Source organism: Cricetulus griseus (assembly GCF_003668045.3).
Source record: "Cricetulus griseus strain 17A/GY chromosome 1 unlocalized genomic scaffold, alternate assembly CriGri-PICRH-1.0 chr1_0, whole genome shotgun sequence".
In the NCBI taxonomy this organism is placed as follows: Eukaryota; Metazoa; Chordata; class Mammalia; order Rodentia; family Cricetidae; genus Cricetulus; species Cricetulus griseus.
Window position 1 is genome coordinate 128,457,414 of NW_023276806.1, and position 14,442 is coordinate 128,471,855.

The 14,442-nt window shown below is 37.4% G+C and overlaps 1 protein-coding gene across 1 annotated transcript; it reads right to left on the minus strand.

Annotated features, from left to right (window-relative positions):
• Positions 1 to 10,535: 10,535 nt before the first annotated feature.
• LOC100771440 (olfactory receptor 6C6) lies at positions 10,536 to 11,489 on the minus strand. Its single transcript, XM_027391891.1, has one exon. The coding sequence runs from the start codon at positions 11,481 to 11,483 to the stop codon at positions 10,536 to 10,538; it is 948 nt and encodes a 315-aa protein (XP_027247692.1). The 5' UTR covers positions 11,484 to 11,489.
• Positions 11,490 to 14,442: the final 2,953 nt, after the last annotated feature.

Consider the following 14,442-nt stretch of genomic DNA (forward strand, 5'->3'; position numbering starts at 1 on the left):
TGCTTCTTCCATCGACAATGTGTAATTCTATCTTTACTCAAAAATCTCTCATCTCATAAATTACATGTTTAAATACTAGATGTATTGTACAAGTAATTGTTATTTGACATTCTGAATTACTTCTATATGTGTACTAATTGCTAAGCATTTTATTCACTGTTTAATATTTTGCTTTGCTAAAATTAGAGACAAACACAGAGCATGAAATTATTCTATAATGTATAATGGCTGTTGTTGTGGAAAGTCAGTAGACTATCTGAAGATTAAAGTAGTCTTGTAGAAGGAAGTACCTTGTTAGATTCAATAAAACAAAGATCGAAGCACACTGCGATGATAAATATGAAGCATATAAAGGAATGTGTAATGAAATGGAACACATTTTAAAATGTTCACTTGTCATTTTTATTTCTTCTTTTATGAATTCTCTGATCAGATCCACAGCCTACTTTCTGATTGGGTGGATTGTTCTCTTGATTTTTGAGTTCTTCTTCCTATACTCTAGATATTAATCCAATTGGTGATAATGCTGGCAAAGATTTCTTCTATTCTATGAGCTATCTTTTCATACTATAGCCTGTCCTATATTTTCATGCACTGAAGAGACTAGAACCTGCTGTATGATTCTAGTTTTGTTGTGTTTTCAGGCTGACCATTATTGCTATGGTTCTGATGTATAACCTGAAATCAGATATAGTGGTTGGGGCCTCTTGTAGTATTATTTCTGTTCAGGGTTGTTTTGGCTAACCTTGGGCTTTTGTGCTTCTATATAGAGTTTAATGTTTTTTAATGTGACTATAAAGAAGGCCGTGACATTTTACTGGGACCAAATTGAATCTATATATTGGTTTTGGTTCTATGACCATCTCCACAATATTGATTTCTTTCAATCCATGAATCTACACAGGAAGACTTTCCTTCTATTGTCTTTCAAATTTCTCTCTTGAGTACATCAAAGAATTTTTTTGTAGAGATCCTTTATTTTGTTTTGTTAGTTTTACTTGCAATTTAAGAAGAGATGAAGAAAGTGAAGAGAAAGTTGTATTGTAATGGGATTGTTTCCATGATTTATTTTGCTATATTTACCACTGATATATAGGAAAACTATTGACTTATGTCTGATAATTTTATATCTTATCTGCTATCTCTAAGTGTTTTTTCCCAGTTGGTGAACTCTTTATAATCACATATAAATTATATCATCCGCAAATAGGACTGTTTTAACTTCTCAATTCATATTTTTATCCCTTTAATTTCCTTCTGTAATATTGTTCTAGCTAGGATTTAAAGCTCTATACAGTTTAGGCATGAAGATAATGTATTATACTTATTCCCCTGTTCTTTAGCGGAATGTTTTGATGTTTTTCTTCTTTAATCATTATACTGTCTGTGTTTGGCAAGTATGTCTGTATTATGTTGGAAGATTCTCCTTCCAAAACTTAGCCTCCTGAATTTCACAGGCCTCGTCTTAATCTATTTTGATGATTCTATAATTTCTGTCTTTGAATCCTTTTATATGATAAATTTCATTAATTGATTTATGAATGGTGAACCATCTTTAAATAGTTTGAATGAAGCCAACTTGATCATGATAAGTGACCTTTTTGATGTGATCTTAAATTCTCTTTGCAAATATTTGTTGAGTGTTGTACATCTGAATGCATTGTGAAAATAGGTCTACATTATTTTTCTTTCTCTCCTTTTTTTTAAAGTTGTGCCTTACTATAATTTTGGTGTCAGTGTAATAGTGGCTTTATTTTACAAGTTTGAAATTATTTCCTTTACTAGTTGAGAAAGTCTTTTATCAGTGTTTCAATCTTGTTGTGGGCTATAGGTTTAAATTGTTGATTTTCTTCTGTTTATTTTTGGTAAGCCAAATGCTTCTAAAAATTCATCTATTTAAAAAATTTAATTTAGTGTAATATCAGCTGTTAAGATATGTCCTAGCCCCTGAACATGGATGTCAATGAGGAGGCCTCTGCACTCTAGGGGGCCCCTGGTAGTGGATTAGTATTTTTCCCTGGTGTAAGAAGGGACTTTGAGAGCCCATCCCACGTGAAGGGATGCACTCTTGCCCTGGACGCATGGGAAAGGGCCTAGGCCCAGCCCAAGATGATGTGGTGGACTTTGCTGAGCCCCCATTGAGGGCCTTACCCTGCCTGGGAAGTCAGGGGTGGGGGAGGAGGGATGGGAGTGATGGGTGGGAGAGGGAGAAGGGATTAACGTGAAACAAGCTTGTTCCTAATTTGAACTAATAAAATTTTTTTTAAAAAGATATGTCCTGGTACAAATGCCCACATCATTAGGTGAACCCCATGCCCAGCATTGCCTGAGTGTCTAAGAACCTGAAATCAGATAAGCCAGGGACATAGAGAAAACCAAATACTATTGTTTTGCTAAAGAAATGTAGCAATTAAATATTGTTAAATATTCTGCTCTCAATGTCTTGTTTAGCCATCATCAGAGAAGCTTTGTCTTGTAGGCTATGAGAACAAATATAGACACTCACAACTGCACAATGTGCAGAGAGTAGGAAACCTTGAAACACTGTCCTAAAAAAGATGTCTTCCTCAAATCCCTCTGCTCAGGGCTCAGTGAACTGTGAAAGAAGAGACAGAATGATTTTAACAGCCAATGGGGATGGACAACAGTAAGAAAACAAGGCCTTCTAGACACAACAGGACTGACACACAGATACAAGAGGAGGATATTAGGTATCTCTGTCACTCCTGAAATTATTTGTTGTGCCAGGGTCTGTCACTGAATCTGGAGCTCACTCTTTGGCTAGGCCTTTGGCAAGCTAGCTCCAGGGTATTCCTGACTGCCCCCTGGAGAACTGAGGAAACATTTTACCTCTCCTATGATTGCATAGGGGTGAAACTCGGGTCTTCATGCTTGCATAGCAAGTGTCTTGCCCAGTGAGCTATTTCCATAGCCCTTTATGCTTATTATTACATTTGGAGTTTTTATGCATTCTAGGAACAAGTCCTTTGCAGATAAGTTATTTCCAACTGGTTTTTTTCTGAATGTATGGATTCCTTCTCAATCATAAAATGTCTTTTGAAAAACAGCTGTTCCTAAGTTTTTTTATTTCAATTTATCATTTGTTTTCCTTTCAATAAGATAGTAAGAGATGAAAACATCTCTATCTCAATAAATATTAGAGATGAATAACATCTTTATTCAATAAAGATATGACACATTCAAATGATTTCAAAATGTAGTGACAATGTTTAGGAAAGTGATGAGAACGGAAGATGATGAAAAAAAGTGAATATATCTTAATGTATATGTTAATTGTCCTGATAGTTTTACATCATTTTCTGCTTAAATGCCTCAGAAATGTTATTGACAGCACAGTTCATGAATTACTGCAAAGACAAATTCAAAGAATGAAGAATTAATGCAAGAATTTAACCAGTTTTAGTTAGAAAGTGAAGAAAATCTCATATTGGGTTTGTTTTTTATTTCCTTCTTCTCTCTCTCTTTCCATAGTCATTCTAGCCATATGGATATCAAATTATATCAAAATGAAAACTGAAGTCAATTATTTCTGTAGAAGACATGAAAGAAGTGTGTTAATTCAAAGCAATACAGCAACTGCTGTTGTATGAGACAGAATAAAATTACTAAGGCAAAAATAATTTTTTTTTGGTTTTACAAGACAGGGTTTCTCTGTGTAGCTTTGGAGCCTATCCTGGCACTCACTCTGGAGACCAGGCTGGCCTCGAACTCACAGAGATCCGCCTGCTTCTGCCTCCTGAGTGCTGGGATTAAAGGCATGTGCCACCAACGCCTGGCGGCAAAAAGAAATTATTGATGTGTTTTCTTAAACCCCTTTAAGACTTTGGGTGTGCTTTGGGGAGGTTCAGTTAAAAAGTGCACTGAAAGTAATAATGATAACTTTTCTGGTTTTTTGGATAACAATCTTTTAGAGTGGCTAAGAGAGTGGGCAGCTCACTTCTAAAGCCAGAGACATCAGAATAGTCACTTATGTCACACTTTAAAGACAGTGGGGGCTGTTTCACGTTGTAAAGTTCCAGTTATTTAGGAATTGTGAGGCAAGGCAGAAAACTTTGATTATATTATCACATTAGGTAATAAAATACTCCAAATCAATAAACTAAATAGTTCATAGTTAAGAAAATCACTGCAACAAAATAAAATGAGATAATTTCCTAGCTCTTCCTTATTAAAAGACGCATACAGATAAGTATCCGTGAAATGACCCTAAAGCCTACACTCATAAGAACAGTTAGAACAGTAATATGAACCCCAGGAAACCATGACTCTGAACATGGACTCAATCTAGAAGGTAGAGAGGACGTGGGAGATATGGGGAGAAAGCACCTACAGACTCAGTGGATGAGTTAAAGAACTAAAACCCAAAAGAAATGATAGGCAGAAGAAAGGGTATGTGACTTAATTCAGTAACAATCATTTGATTAGCTTTACAATCTTAAATTTTAGTTAAGCTTCTATTCCTCTCTCTTACTGATCTGACTTTATCTATATGCTAGTCCCACTGTTATGTTTACATAGTGTCTCAAAATTTACAAAAACCTTTAAATCAACAACCCTCACCAGCCCCCTGTCTATCAGACTATGTCTGATACTATTTACAAGAGTAACCTCTCTAAAATTAAAAAATCAAATACTGATTGCACACACTTCCAATGACTTCTCTAATTGTAACAACTCAGTATAGAATATGCTTCAAGACATAAGGGGCATGTCAAATATATAATGATATATCCCAGATATCTCAACTAACAAACATTAGAAATAATAACTTGGAATATCATAAAGAAATGAAAAATGTGTGAGGTCACAGATATATGGTTTGATTATTTGGCAATATAGGCATGTATTTAATATAAATTTTGTACAACAAAATATATGCAATATAATTAACAAATATTTAAATATTTGGAAATTATTAACATGATAGATTTAAGCTCCACAAACTTTGATTAGTAACAGACCCTATAATGTTTTGATCCATTCACCTCTGTAATCTTAGTGTTGGTTTCACCTTCATTATCACATTAATGGAATTGTGAGACAGGCATCTTTGTGTTTTAGAAGTTTAGGTGTTATCTTTTACTGAGTGGTACATAGCCTCACTGAGTACATAGTCCCACTCAGTGCATAGGCACAGAGAGAATGTCTGACAATGTGAGGAGTGGTGTCTGTTATGGGGATGTAAAGTGCATGTGTGCCCATGTATGGATATCAGAGGAAATTTAGGGGGAATAAATTCTCACCATGAATTCTGGGAATCAAACATGAGTGCTCACACTGGCATAGAAAGGATTTTTACCTCCAAATCATCTTTACTTCTCTCCAGACAAACTCTTAAAGGCTCTTTTTTTTATTTTAGAAGCAATCTTATTTTACATATCAATCCTCCCATTACCTCACCTTCCCATCCTCCCATAACCCCCAGCAACCCCTGTCAACCCAGATCCTACCCACTCCCCAAAGATAGTGAGGCCTTCCTCAGGAGATCATCAAAGTTTTTCAAATCGTTTAGAGGAGGGCCTAGGCTCTCTTTCATGCATCTGGGCTGCAATAGCATCCCTTCATAAGGAATGGGCTCCCAAAGTTTGTGCACTAGGGATAAAAACTGGCTCCACTGTTACAGATCCCATATTCTAGCATCCATATTCAGAGGGCTTGGTTCAGTCCAATGCTGGTTCCCCAGCTTTATGACAGGGGTCCATGTGCTCTCACTTACAGCGTGGCTGTATAACTTTGCACTCCCACCAGCAGTAGAGGAGTGTTCCCCTTTCTCCACATCCTCTCCAGCATAAACTGTCATTGGTGTTTTTTTATTTTAGCTATCCTGACAAGAGAAAAATGGTATCACAGAGTTGTTTTGATTTGCATTTCCCTGATGGCTAAGGATATTGAATACTTTCCTTTTCTTGCCTTCATTTGCTTATTTATGTTTAGATAGAAAATAGATTCTTCTCCCATATAATACATCCCAGCTACAGTTTCCCTTCCCTCCACTCCTCCTCCCTGCTCCCTCCCTTAGCTCGATTCTCCCTCCATTCCCCTTCATAAAAGAGGGGCCTTGCAAGAGACAACAACCAACCAGAACAATAACAACAAAAGGCTCTCCTATCCAACATGTACAAGGGAACACAGCAGGAGGAAAAGAATCTCAAGAACAGGAAAGAGTCAAAGTCACACCTAGTCTTACTCTGAGGAGCCTCAGAAGGACACCAAGCTCACAACCATAGCATATACACAGAGTACCTCGTACAGTCATACTCATGCCTTGTGCTTTGTGTTTCAATATCCTTGAGATCATAAGGGCCCTGCTTCTTTGATTCAGTGGACCATGTTCTGGTATTCTCCATCCCCACTGGGATATTGAGTACTTTCCTAAGTGTCTGTCAGCCATTTTAGATTCCTTTATTGAGAAGTCTCTATTTAGTTCTGTACCACATTTTTTTTTTACTTTCTAATTAGTCTTTTTAATTTTCTTTTTTCTTTTTTATTTAAACTAGAAACAAGCTTGTTTTACATGTCAATCCCAGTTCCCTCTCCCTCCCCTCCTCCACTGCCCCCCACCGACACCCTATCCCATCCTCTTTCTGCTCCCCAGGAAGGGTGAGGGCTTCCATGGGGGAATCTTCAAATCTGTCATATCATTTGGAGCAGGGCCTAGGCTCTCCCCCATATGTCTAGGCTCATAAAGTATCCCTGTATGTGGAATGGGCTCCCAAAGTCCATTCACAGGGTCTGGATTGGTCCTATGTTGGTTTCCGGCTATCAGTCTGGGGTCCTCTTAGGGTCAGCTGTTTCTGTGGGTTTCTCCAGCTTGATCTTGACCTATTTGCTCATCCCTCCATTTCTGCAACTGGATTGCAGTAGTTCGACTCAGTGTTTAGCTGTGGATGTCTGCTTCTGCTTCCATCAGCTACTAGATGAAGTCTGTAGGTTAGCATGTAAGTTAGTCATCAATCTCATTATCAGAGAAGAGCACTTAAGGTAGCCTCTCCACTATTGCTTAGATTGTTAGTTGGGGTCATCCTTGTAGATCTCTGGACATTTTCCTAGTGCCAGATTTCTCTTTAAACCTATAATGGCTCCCTCTATTATGGTATCACCATTCCTGGTCTTCTCTATTCTTCCCCCAACTCAATCTTCCTGCTTCCTCATGTCTTCCTCTCCCCTCCTCTTCTTCCCTTCTCTTTCACATAACTCCCTCTGTCCTGCCCCCACACTCCCAATTTGCTCAGGAGAGCTAGTCCCTTTCCCCTTCTCCAAGGGACCATGTATGTCTCCCTTGACCCAGGAATGGTGCAATTGAGCATTGTTCAATTTCTATGAGTTTGTAGGGTTTATGCAATTTATGTTGTTGAATTCTAACTTTAAACCACAGTGATCCAATAGGATACAGGAAGCTATTCCAATTATTTTTGGATCTGATGAGGTTTGCTATGTTGCCTAAAATGTGATCAGTTCCATGTGGCACTGAGAAGGTATATTCAATTGTGTTTGGATGGAATGTTCTATAGATATCTGTTAAACCCAATTGGGTTATAACTTCTCTTAGATCCTTTGTTTCTTTGTTAAGTTTCTGTCTGGTGGTCCTGTCTAGTGATGAGTGGAGTGTTGAAGTCTCTCACTACAAGTGTGTGAGGTTGTATGTGTGATTTGAGCTTTAGTAATGTTTTTTTTTTTATTTTATTAGTTCTAGTTAGGGAACAAGCTTATTTCAAGTCCCTTCTCCCTCTCCCTCCCGTCACTCCCAGCCCTCCTCCCTCACCCCCAGCCCACTCTCCACCCCATCCACCCACCACTCCCCAGTCAGGGTAGGACCCTCAATGGGGGCTCTGCAAAGTCCACCAAATCTTCTGTGCTGGTCCTGGGTCCTTCCCTGTAATGTTTCTCTTATGAATGTGGGTGCCTTTGTATTTGGGGCATACATGTTCAGAATTGAGACTTCATTAAACTGGACTTTTCCTGTGATAAATATGAAATGACCTTCTTCATCTCTTTTGATTGATTTTAGTTTGAAGTCTAATTTTCTTAGATATTAGGATAGCTACACCAGCTTGTTTATGGGGTTCCATTTGTTTGGAAAATCTTTTCCCAACCCTTTACTCTGAGGTAAAATCTGTCTTTGACATTGAGATGTGTTTCTTGTATGCAGCAGGAGGATGGATTCTGTCTTTGTATCCATTCTGTTAGCCTATGTCTTTTTATAGGCAAGTTAAGACCATTGATATTGAGGAATATTAATGACCATTGATTCTTGTTTGTTTTGGATTTGGTGGTGGTGGTGGTATTGTATGTGAATTCCCGCCCCCCCCCCTCTTTTTCTTTTGGTGTTTGGTAAAGTGGGATTATCTATTGCCTATGTTTTTGTATGTGTAGTTATCTTCCTTGGGTTTGTAGTTTTCCTTCCAGTACTTTCTGTAGGACTGGATTTGTGATATTTATTGTTTAAATCTTGTTTTGTCATAGAATATCTTGTTTTCTCCATCTATGGTAATTGAAAGCTTTGCTGGGCATAGTAATCTAGGCTGGCATTTATGTTCCCTTGGCATTTATAGAACGTCTATCCAGGACCTTCTGGCTTGGAGAGTTTCTACTGAGAAGTCAGGTGCAATTCTGATAGGTTTGTCTTTATATGTTACTTGGCGTTTTTCCTTTGTTGCTCTTAATATTTTTTCTTTATTCTGTAAGTTTTGTGTTTTGGTTATTATGTGGTGAGGGAACTTCTTTTTGTGGTCCAATCTATTTGGTCTTCCACAAGCTTCTTGTACTTTCATAGGCATATCCTTCTTTAGATTGGGGAAGATTTGTCTATGATTTTGTTGAATATGTTTTGTGTACACTTGAGCTGTATTTCTTCATCTTCTTCTATTCCTAGTATCCTTAGGTTTGGCCTTTTTAGGTGCCCCATATTTCCTGGGAAATTTGTGCTAGGGATATGTTTGACTTGATATTTTCTTTGGTCAATGACGTAATTCCTCTAGTGAGTGTTCAATACCTGAGATTCTTTCTTCCATCTCTTGTATTCTATTGGTTTTACTTATATCTGTAGTTCTTTATCATTTGTCCAACTTTTCTTTTTCTAGCATCCCCTCATTCTGTGTTTTCTTTATTCTTTCTACTTCTGCATTCAATCGTTGAAATGCTTAAATTGTTTCCTTCACTTATTTGGTTGCATTTTTCTTTTTTGCTTTCTTTGCATTCTTTAAGAGATTTGTTTATTTTTTGAAGGTTTTGGTTTGTCTTTTCCTCCAAATTCTCATTTCCTCTTTGAGGATTTCTATCATCTTCATGAAGTTGTTTTTGAAGTCCTTCTCTTCTGCTTCATCTGTGTTGAGATGTTCAGGTCTTGCTGGTATAGAGTCCCTAGATTCTGGTGGTGTCATATTGATCTTACTATTGTTGAGGGTGTTCTTATATTACTGTCATCCAAACCCTTCTTTTAGTGGATGCAGATGGAGTCTCTCACTCTCCTCTTGTGTCCTGGTGGGTGTAGGTGGGCCAAGACTTCAATGTTGGCAACTCTGGATGATCCAGCCTCTTATGGTGTTCTCCTCACTTAAGTGGAGGGCAGAGTGGAGGCCAAGACTGAGGTGTGGCCAGACTCAGGGTGGTCCATCCAGATGGGGTGGGTCCAAAACACTTGGAGTATGCCCAGGAAGTTCCAAGGAAGGGACGTGGGGAATTGGGCCCAAGGGGAACCCATACTCTCTTAAAGGCTCTTTTAATTATTAGTTGTTCTCACTTTGCAATGCCTAGAGTTGTTTAGAACCCTTGTACAATTTGCACATTCTTGTACTTAGTCTTCTTTACATTAGTTTATGTTTTAATTTTTAAATTTTTTTTGTATTTTGATATTATATTTCTCTCCTCCCTCCCTTCCTTCCAAACCTTCTCATATACCCCTCCTTGCTCTCTTTCAAGTTAACATATTATTTTTTACATTAATTGCTGGTATATATCCTTTTTTCACCTTGTCATGATTATGTTCTCTTGAAGGGTTTTTATTTCAAGTTCCACAAACTTTGCCCCATCTGTCCCAGAATATATTTGAGACAGTTTATATAATGGTAATTTAGCACCACATAATAATATTTGCTTTAAGTGTTTGGGTTCTTTACAGATATTGAAGATAACTTATAGGAAAGTAATGAGACCTCCCAATGATTAGAATAATAAAGATATATATTGCATTGATATTCAATCAAATACAAATCATATGTAAAATATTGCTACTATACAAAGTTAATTTTATTGAATACAATGGTTTCTGGAAATGGGTGTGAAATAAACAATAATATATACTCATAAAAGTACTTCCAGAAAGGAATTGAGGGAAGTTAGTTATTGCATAGTACAATCTTTTAAAGAAAAGTAGAATGTAAAGTAGAACTGCAATACAGAGTTCTTCAAGGGGAAAAAATCCCATATATGAAGTAACTGCTGACATACGAAAACACAATAATCATAAAAATATATGAAATAGATTTTCGATTTTTAATATGTGATTACAGTGTATATCACAATTTTAAAATGTGCTTTGAAAAACACAGTCTTTGTAATATGTCCCAGAAGACTTCTTTCACCTGCTGGTTTCTTAGTGTATAAATGAAGGGATTCAGGAGAGGAGCAATTGAAGTATATAGCAAAGCTACACCTTTGGACACAGTCACTCTCTCTCTTGCAGATGGTTTAATATACATAAAGATGCAACTGCCATAAGTTATGGAGACAACAATCATATGGGAAGTGCAGGTGGAAAAGGCTTTGGTCCTTTGCTGTGCAGAAGGGAAATTCATAATAGTCTTAATGATGAAAGTGTAAGAGAGAATCACTAATATCAGTGTAACGACAAGTGTCACTACAGCTAAGACAAAGGACATCATTTCTAGGACATGGGTGTCTGTGCAAGAGATCTGTAGGATAGGAGAAGTTTCACACATAAAATGATCAATTATTCTGGAATCACAGAAATCCAGCTTCAGACCCATGGCCAATGGGGGGAAGATGATCAAGAACCCAGTCACCCAGGAGCTGAGGACAAGTTGGTGACACACTCGGCTGTTCATGATGATAGGGTAGTGCAGTGGTCTGCAGATAGCGACATAGCGGTCATAGGACATGGCAGCCAGGAGATAAAATTCCGTGACTCCCAGCAAAAGATAAAAGAACAATTGAGCTGCACAATTATTATAAGAAATAGTTTTGTCTCCAGTCACAATGGTCGCCAAGAATCTGGGAATACACACTGTTGTGAATGTGATTTCCAAAAAGGAGAAATTTCGGAGAAAGAAATACATTGGAGTCTTGAGGCGAGGGTCCAGCAGGGTGAGGAGCACAATGGCTAAGTTCCCTACCAGGCTCAACATATAATTGAGAAAGAGGAACAGGAAAACCACAATTTGCAATTGTGGGTCATCTGTCAATCCTAAAAGAATGAAGTCAAGTTCCATGGATTGATTCTTCATCCTCTTTTGTGAGCCTTAGCAAACACATAGTAAACCAAAATCAAATAAAATGTTTTATGTGCACTAGAAATTTATACACCTACACTAAATGAGAAAAGGAGATAAGTATACAACCATTTGCAAATGTTTTCTCACCTGAAATTGCAGGTTGCACATAATTACATGACATAGGTTAATTACAAACTTGTCCTAGTCTGTTTTGTTCAACATTCTTCACACAAAACACCCCTGCACCCAAAATGTAATAGTGTGTTTTCCATTAATTTGCAAAAATGAAAAGTAACACATTCACTTCCAACTGACCTCTATTATCATGCAGGCCGTAAGCTTCTGATCCTCCTGCTTGAGCCTCTATAGCCAGGATCACAGACCCTTGCCACTGCCTCTAGCATATTTGTGGATTTGGAACTGTTTTTCTTGAAATTATGAATAATTACAACATTTACCCTTTACATTTCTTCTCTCTAAACCTTCTAATGTACCCTACCCCCTTGGTCTCTTTCAAATTACTAACCTCTATTTTCTGTACAGTGTATATAAATACATGTATATCCCCAAGTGCAACCTGCACAGTCTGGACAGTGTAGCTTGTGTGTGTGTTCTCAGGGAGAACAGTTTGGTGTTGAGTAATCAGTTGGTGATCTCTTACCTATAAATGAGTTCACTAAAGCTTCTTCTTTTATTTTGAATCCTTTTCATTTGTCTTACTAATATTGTTTTCCTTTCCACATACTATTTTTATGAGCCAATTTGGGGAAACAAACAATGCCTTAACAAACATAATGGAATTTTCCAAAAATCAGTATTAGTGAATAATTTTAAGATTGGCTGCTTAAGATGTTCAAGCTTTATTTTTCTCCAAGCAAATGTTAACTTTATTTTCCTGTTATCCTTAAGACTCATATTTGAAAACATTACTAGATATGTCATTTCTAAGTAGTGTAGATTTAGCAGATTTAGAATTGCAGTATCGACAAATAAGAATTGCTTATTACAGAATCTCCACAGCACTTTATAAAACAGTCAAAGAAAAAAATACAGATGCAGTAGTCTAAAAAATAAAATACATTACTTAATCTACTAGCCCTAACCATAACCCTCAAAATATCTATCACATAAAGCATTTTGTAAAATATTAGAATTCAGTACTCCAAATGTAATTCTCTTAATTGGGCATACTGTGCATTTACCTTCATTTCCTGCTATAAAGTTAATTTAAAAATCAACATGACTCACCTGTACATGTCTATCAACCAGTCTGCTTTGTCAGTTAAAGATAATTTCAATTGTTTAAGTGACCATTGTTTTTCTATCCAGTAGAAATATTCACTACTAATGTTTTCATCAGAAAAGGCACACTACATAGTTTACTTCCATGAAGAATTTCCATATTCCTTCAATTTCACATTTACTATGGAAACTTGAGATTATGATGGTAATTTTAACATGTGCCATCTGATAGATTGAATTTTATGAAATCTTGTTCTTAGTGTTGACATCATCGCTATCATCCCAATCCTCCAGTTAGATGTTGTTCTCTAAGGTTAAATAAAATCATGAGTCATAAGAAGAACATGAAATCATTGTTGAAATATACCCAACTCTTTCAGCAAAGAGGCACCTCGTGGCCTTTTAATGCTTTAGTTCTATTGTTTCCCACTCCCTACCAACTCAAGGGAATCTACTGAAATTACAACAAACTCTTCTCTAGGGATTACTGTTACAAATACTCATTATTGATAATAAAATATACCATGGTAGTCTAGGCTCAGTCAAAGCTTTAGAAAAAGTATCCCATAGTAGTCATTAATGACCTAGAAAAGTCAAGAAAATTTAGCAGGGCCAGCAACAGTTCACTGTAGTTGCTATGTGTTTTCAAAATTAGCCCCTGTTGGGTTCTAAGATTTATAAACATGTTCTATATACCTCTATAGACTATTTTTATCCTGTTGGTGTTTTCTTCTTTCTTCATTTTTACTTTGGTGTAATCTTATCTATTTTTAGTTTCGTTCTTGCATTTTGAAATCCTATTTTCAAATCATCATTACAAACTATCACTGGTACTAGAAAGACAGCTCTCTGGTTAAGAGACCTAGGTTTGAATCCTAACAGCCATATGATATCTCAATAGTATGTAACTCCAGTCCCAGGAGGTCCAACACCTTCTTCTGGTGTCCATGTGCACTGCAGGCATATGGTATACAGACACACATGCAGACAAAGCACCCCTACACAGAAAATGAAAATCAAAGAAAAAATTTAAATAAAGACCAATGTAAAGTTGACTTCCATGTTTTCTTACAAGACTTTTAAAATAATAGGTATTGGCCCTCCGCCTGCTACCTGAGACTGAGGTGAGTCTGGGCGCTGCTCTGCCCCCAACCTCCTCGATCACCTCCTGCTAGCTACTTTCTGAGCCTCTCCCTGGACAAGAGTGGACCTGCCCACACCGGAATGCCCACCCTGAGTCTGGACTCACTTCACCCTTGTCCCACCCCCACCCCCACCCCCGCCCTCTACCCTCATCGTGCCGCCTAAGCCTGAGCCTGAGCATGCTGCCTGAGCCTGAGCCTGAGCCTGAGCCCTCCTCCTGCCACCTGAGAGAGGGAGAGACCACAGCTGCACCCACTGGAAGAAGGGATGGGAAGACAACAGAATAAGAACACACTCAACAACAGAAAGACCAATATGACCCTACCAGAATCTACAGACTCCACACCAGCAAGAACTGAGAAGCTCAACCCAGAGGATGAAGAAGAGATGGACCTTAAAAATTGTCTTATGAAAATGATAGAGATCATTAAAGAGGAAACAAGAAAATCCATTAAAGAAATAGAAGAAAAAAATAAACAAAAAATTACATGAAATGGAGGGAAAGACAAACCAAAAAATTCAAGAAATAAACAAATCTCTTAAAGAATCTAAAGAAAGCCAAGAAAAAAACAAACAAGCAAGTGAA